General features: G+C 41.0%; 1 protein-coding gene across 1 annotated transcript in view; it reads right to left on the minus strand.

Moving 5' to 3' along the window:
• The window catches only part of sars1 (seryl-tRNA synthetase 1), a 9912-nt gene extending 4922 nt beyond the window's left edge, over nt 1-4990 (minus strand). The window contains 8 exon segments of the mRNA XM_029436624.1: nt 693-822; nt 1406-1627; nt 2010-2165; nt 2274-2417; nt 2980-3138; nt 3244-3324; nt 3717-3787; nt 4855-4990. Of these exon segments, the coding sequence (XP_029292484.1) occupies nt 693-822; nt 1406-1627; nt 2010-2165; nt 2274-2417; nt 2980-3138; nt 3244-3324; nt 3717-3787; nt 4855-4990 (1099 nt within the window).
• Nucleotides 4991-7337: the final 2347 nt, after the last annotated feature.

The following is a 7337-nucleotide window of genomic DNA, read 5'->3' on the forward strand; positions in this document are numbered from 1 at the left end:
GAAGTTGGAACGTTTTGTATTTTTGATTGAAAATGGACTTAAATGGTTGATACATTATCAAATTATAATTTTGTCAATCGTCTAATTGATTAATTGACTAATCGTTTCAGCTCGGCCTGCGTCAAAATCATTTATTTCCTTAACAGCAAGAAAAGTAATTTCTCTCAGTTTTTGGTGGCTGGAACAAACTTCCTGCCTCCTGACTGTCAGAAGTGGTTGCAAACACTACGGCTGTACCAAATTTAATATTTTCAAAATTGGAGCTTCAATTGTGGTTGTTGGTCTGTTGTCAAATTATATAATAATAAAACAATTTTAACAAAATCCCCAATTTCAATAAAGTGATTAATCTGAATAAATGAGTTTGTCTTTTTTTAATAAAACAACTTTTTTTTTTTTATGAATATAACTCTGGAGAACTGTTTTTTGGCCGCAGTGAAAATGTGGATTGTAATTGTGGAAGTGTAAATCAATCTTTATTCAATAATTGTTGACTTGTGGACTTCAGAACGCTTTGCAGTTATTGGAAAATGTTTGGACAAGTTGGAAACAATCCTACGCAGCCACCACTGGAATTCCACAAATAGTATAATACTAATAATATTAGTGTAGCCTGTAATCTGTATCTGCAACTGTCAGAAATAACTGTTTTAAACTGTGTGTGTGTGTGTGTGTGTGTGTGTGTGTCATACCAGAGACGATGTTGACGATGCGATAAGGAATCCTTAGTGACTGGTAGAACTCCTCTGCTGTCCCGATCATCTCATCAAACATCTCCCAGGATTTGCCGTCATGCGGGGAGGAATAGATAAACTGCTCAATCTACAAAGAAAACCAGGAGACTATTATGTATCGTTTTTTACAAAGACACCAAAGCAAAAAGGGTAACTTTTATTATCAATTATTATTCCCAAAACCAAATGTATATGTACATTAATCATTAGTCTCATTCAACTACACAAGTACTGCAACATAGTTTTCGTAAAATTTAATGAATCCAATAATTAAATAAATAAAAACAAAAAGTGGCCAAAGGAGCAGAGGCGTTGAAAGGAGCCAGTTGAGGTGTTTCAGCATCTAGTAAGGATGCCACCTGGGCGCCTCCCTAGGGAGGTGTTCCAGGCACGTCCAGCTGGGAGGAGACCCCGGGGAAGACCCAGGACTCGGTGGAGAGATTATATCTCCTCACTGGGAACGCCTCGGGATCCCCCAGTTGGAGCTGGCGGATGTGGCCCGGAGAAGGGAAGTTTGGGGTTCCTTACTGGAGCTGCTGCCCCCGTGACCCGACCTCGGATAAGCGGTAGACAATAGATGGATGGAAAAAGTGGCCATTCATTTATATGAATGTTGTGTTTGACGGACAATGAAAAGTAAAATAAAACACTGCTTTTGTCCCACAACTGACCTTCTCAAACTGGTGCACCCTGAACATCCCGCGGGTGTCTCGGCCATGGGAGCCCACTTCCTGTCTGAAGCAGGTGGAGAAGCCGGCGTAGCGGATGGGCAGGTCCTCGGGTTTGAGCCACTCGTCCCTCAGGAAGGCGGCCATGGGCTGCTCCGAGGTGGCGATGAGGTACTTCTCATCTACGGAGTTGTCGTCCGACTTCTCACTGCTCTTACCGATGACCTAGAGTACACACACACACACACACACACACACACACACACACACACACACACACACACACACACACACACACACACACACACACACACACACACACACACACACACACCTTTAAGTGATCAAGTTCAGTCAGAATGTTTATTTGTGAAAGTTGTAAATGGAAATGTCATAATGTGTACCACAATATGTAAAATGACACTGAGTGCACTTCTGCTCTCTAACAATGTGCAGCTCTTTGTTTGGGCCACCAGGTGGCACTCACACATCTACAATTCATGGCCACCTGAACATCTCATTCAAATACGGTTGAGTTGAGGTTTCTCTCCTCACGTCACCTTGTTAAGTTAAATACAAGTTGAGACGTTCAGTAAAAATGTCGTACCTTGTAAAGCTCGTCGTCAAACTGGCTGAGCTGGGCCACTTCCTGCATGACCTCTTTCCTCATGAAGAAGGGCGTGTAGAGCATGGTGTAATTCTTGCTGTGGAGGATCCTTAAGGCGTAAGTTATGAGAGCCTGCTCCAGGAACACCAGCGGCCCCTGAAGAGAGAGAGCGAGGAAAACAACTGAACAGCTGCTTTCTCTTGTGGTGCTCATCTGCAGGGGATTCACTTGTTTATGACCTGCATGCGTTATATCTGAACTCACCTTCAGAAAGTAACCTCTGCTCCCAGCCACAACAGCTCCCCTCTCTCCATCAAAGCCATCGATCATGACCACCAGGTCCACATGGGAGTACTTCTTCTGGACACTGCAGTCGCCCCAGGTACGCTCCACCTTGTTGTCTGCGTCCTGCCAGGAGGAAACAAGAGGAAATATTTAGGGTGGGTTCACATCTCAAAGGTCTGCTTCCCAAATTTAACCAATGTGAGGATGATGCATCGTTTCTAACTGGTCCGGTTTGCGTTCACGAGGGCAAAACTTAAACATTCCAGAAAAGGTCTAAGAAACGTTGGCTAGCTAATTATTCTCTCATTTGTGGTCTGACAGACAGTAAATTCATAGTAAAAGGAGTACAGTTAAAGGAGCAGTTTGCAATTTGGGAAATTTGCTTATTTGCTAAGTTACATCTCTATCACTCACATCAATGATAGTGGTGTCCATCTTCTCTTATAAGCAACAAACAACCCCAACCCCGTTCTGTACAATATGCAGTCATTAATAATGCCTTTGCAAATATTTTGACATTAAAAGGATCTGGTAATTGCTCGATCTTGTGTTATCTAATCCACATTATTGGTAACGATCATGTCAATCAGCGTGACAAATGGATTTATAGCTACTTCAAATGTATGAATAAATCCAAGTCATACAATCAGCTCCTGCTTTAACCAGCCTGTGTGGAACCACTTGCCTCGTCGTTGCTGATGGGGACCGATGGGTGCAGAAGGTTGCCGATCTCCCTCAGGTACTCGAAGCGCTCCGCCTCCAGCTTTGTCCTCTCACTGTCACCTTTCTCCACCGCCTCCTCCACCAACAAACGCACCTTCTTGATTTGGGTTACCGTCAGGGGCTGACACAGAAAAATGGAAACGTGTAATCACGTTAATTGGAAGCAAAGAAAGAAATCTGTCTTGTCAGAGATTTGTGTAACTACATGAAAAGAACGGCGTCACACCGATAGGGTTTCAGCTGACAGGGACTCCACGTTCTGGGCTTCTTCCGGAAGAGACTCATCCTCCCCAACTGCTTCCTTCTTCTGCATTTACAACATAGAAAAGGATTAAAGAAGGCAAAAATACAGTCCATATTTCCCTCTCAGGTCTGGTTCATGGACACAAAATGACTTGCCAACCCTCCCGGTTTGGGGAGTCTCCCGGTTTTCCATTGCCTTCTCCCGGTTTAATTATTTTTCCCTGAGAATTGAACGTACAATTAAAAGTATTCAACATAAAAACTATGTTGAAGTATATTTATAATTGTGCTAATTTCATTCTTTGAAAGTCACCAGAGGACCCTGGACTCCCCACTTTGGTTTAGAAAACCTCCCTATTTTTGGGGTATATTTAGGTAAGTCTGGTTATTTCTCCTGTCTCACTTTATAATCAACAACGGCCTGTTCGGTCATTAAATGTACTGATGCTTCCGTACCTTCATTTTCTCCCCAATGCTCTTGCTGCAGAGGTTCTTGGCTTTGTTGAGGTTGTCTGCAGTGAAGCGGCCTGGGGGGGAATCAAAGTCAGTCAGTGCCTGGGACTGTGCTCAAAAGTGTGTGTGCGCGTGCGTGTAAAATGCAGTAGCAGCAGGACTAGTAACCTGGTGACAGGTGTTGCTGTCAGTAGAAACTCACTATCTTGCAGTCAAAAACAATGATAAAATTGTAAACAAACTACCTTTGGCACTTAAACCGTAGAAACAATGCAGTGAAAAACATCAGTCGCGTTATCTTGCTGGGTCAGAATGACAGTCTGTTGCTACACTACAGGGCGAGGTTGACTTGTGATGTTGCAGACAGGGATTGCATCAGATTTCACGTTTTCACCCGGCATCGCTAAGCTAACCTAGCATTAGCCAACCTGCTGTATCATATCTGCAATTAAAATGATGTAAATGTGTGATTAACTAGAGCTTGTTATCCATCTATTAAGTGCCTAATATTAAGTAATTACAATTCACTCGGTAGAGAATAACCACATGGCTCATTTGGATTCTGGTGCTAGCTGCGCTAACATTAGCCCTGTTGCGTGCTATTCTTTTCCTCCATTCAAATCTGGCTATAAATTGTTGCCAAATGTACTGACAAACACTCACGTCTTGTACAATGTAAATTATGTCCCACCTAGTTAAAATGATGTCCAATGGTAAATACGGCATACATATAATGCACCAACCAAGACGTTAACTATTTCAAAAGTTTACTTTCTGAAATCATTTGCAGTCCATTGCAGCGTCAACTTAGTTAGCGAACGTTCATCTTTCTGCGGTGGAAGAGCGTTAAGTTATCAAGCGAATTCATTACGAAAAATATATTTAAAGCAGTATATTAATGCATTTGAAGCTACCGAATAGAATACTTCGACCTTACGATGCGTGAAGTATTTAAATATCCCATAAGAGATGTTACATATAGCTCTATTCACTTACTAAAAATAAAATTACAGATTCTTGAATGGAGTTTGGCGAGAGCTCCTCAACAGTAGAAAACATACTGACGCTACGCTAACATCGTTAGCCAAGGCGCTAACGTTAGCTACAATGACTAAAACAAAATAAATTAAAAGGCGTTTACATTTTCTCCACTCTGTATCTGCGGCGACCAGTTTATCAACGAGTGTTACATCTTTGAACCTCTTCCTTTGGGTGTCACGGATGACTTCTGGATCGCCACCTTTGTCGGTACGAAACTGGTCCAAATCGAGCACCATCTTTCCACACTGTCTGTCAGAGCGCTGACTGAGCTCACAACGATGACTCCCCAAACCGGGTTGCCAGGTCGTGTTGCTCACGTGGTTAAACCGTAGTCACAATTTCAATTGTTAGGAAAGGTTTATTACTAATACACCAATCCCTCTCTTAAAAACAAATAGAATTCATTGTATTCAGATTAGGCTTCATTACTTTTACCAGCACATGTAATTCACTCAACAGAATCATACATAAATGTCATGGATACATATTTGATGAGCCAGAGAACATTTATTAAAGTCTTATTTTATTGGATGATTCAATATCATTATTTCACAAAAATACTATAGAAAATGCAAGACAACTCCCATCAGCATACAATTAAAAAATATAAGACGGTACCAGAGCACCATAGGCCAAAGGTCAATGATCGATTTCGTAATCGTATCATCTGATCTGAGGCCGCATGTTTTGGACACTCGGGTGAAGAGAGGGGCGGAGCTGTCGACTGATCACCATCTGGTGGTGAGTTGGATCAAGGGGTGGGGGAAGACTCTGGACAGACCTGGTAAACCCAAACGGGTAGTGCGGGTGAACTGGGAACGTCTGGAGGAAGACCCTGTCCTGGGGATCTTTAACTTACACCTCCGGCGGAGCTTTTCATCCATCCCTGTGGAGGTTGGGGGCATTGAACCTGAGTGGGCGATGTTCAAAACCTCTATTGCTGAAGCTGCGGTGATGAGCTGTGGTCTCAAGGTCTTAGGTGCCTCAAGGGGCGGTAACCCTTGAACACCGTGGTGGACCCCGGTGGTCAGGGAAGCCGTCCGACTGAAGAAGGAGTCCTTCCGGGTTATGTTATCCGGGAGGACTCCGGAAACAGTTGCAGGGTATCGAAGGACTAGAAGGGTGGCAGCTTCTGCCGTGTCAGAGGCAAAGCAGCGGGTGTGGGAGAAGTTCGGAGAAGCTATGGAGAAGGACTTTCGGTCGGCACCAAGGTGCTTCTGGAAAACCATCCGGCACCTCAGGAGGGGGAAGCGAGGAACCATCCAAGCTGTGTACAGCAAGGGTGGGACCCTGCTGACTTCAACTGAGAAGGTTATCGGCCGGTGGAAGGAGCACTTTGAGGAACTCCTGAATCCGACTAACACGCCCTCTATGGTTGAGGCAGAGCTGGAAGCTGATGGGGGATCATCGTCAATTTCCCTGATGGAAGTCACTGAGGTAGTCAAACAACTCCACAGTGGCAAAGCCGCAGGGGTTGATGAGAGTCACTGGATGTGTATATATATATATATATATATATATGTATATATATATATATATATATATATGTATATATATATATGTATATATATATATGTATATATATATATATATATATATATATATATATATATATATATATATATATATATATATATATATATATATATATATATATATATATATATATGTATATATATATCTATTATATATATATATATATATATATGTATCTATATATATATATCTATATATATATATATATATATATATATATATATATATATCTATATATAGTCTATATATATATGTATATATATATATATATATATATATATATATACACATTTACATATATATACACACATTTACATTTATATATATATATATACACACACATTTACATATATAAAGTTATGTATATTGTTGGGTTTTGAAGCCCAAAGGGCGCTGTGATTGCCTTTCAAATGAATCCAGTAAACTTCTAGATGATCAAGATACTTATTTATTTAAAGTGATGATGACAGCATTTCAAAAATACCCTCAGCCGAGGACACTTTCACACACCAAGTTCGAATCAATAAGGAGCCAGTTAGCTGTCTGTTGGTAAAAGTGAAAGTGGTACAAAAACATCATAAACATTTTGCTATATTCTCTACAGAAGGGTGTAGTCGTCTCTCATTGGTCCATGTTGGCGTGGTTATGCCCTTTGGTGGGCAGTCTTGTTGTGACGAGATGGAGGTAGATCTGAAACTCTACAGTGCTTCACATTCATAACTAATATAGTGCTCATTATACATTTGTGCAGAAATACATGTTGTGCAATAATACATTTTGATTGAGGTGGACGAGTACATGTGATAATCATTAAGTGTGACACAATACATTCAGGAGTTTATTTACTTCAAAATATAGACAGTATAGAAAAATGTATATACAGTATATCTCAAAAGTGAGTACACCCTTTAGATTTTTGCAAATATTCTGTTATATCCTTTCAGGGGATAACATTATCCTACTGAAACTTTGATATAACTTAAAGTAGTCAGTGTGCTGCTTGAATAACAGTATAGATTTATTGTCCTTTGAAAATTACTCAGTACA

This window comes from Cottoperca gobio, chromosome 7 (genome assembly GCF_900634415.1).
Source record: "Cottoperca gobio chromosome 7, fCotGob3.1, whole genome shotgun sequence".
In the NCBI taxonomy this organism is placed as follows: Eukaryota; Metazoa; Chordata; class Actinopteri; order Perciformes; family Bovichtidae; genus Cottoperca; species Cottoperca gobio.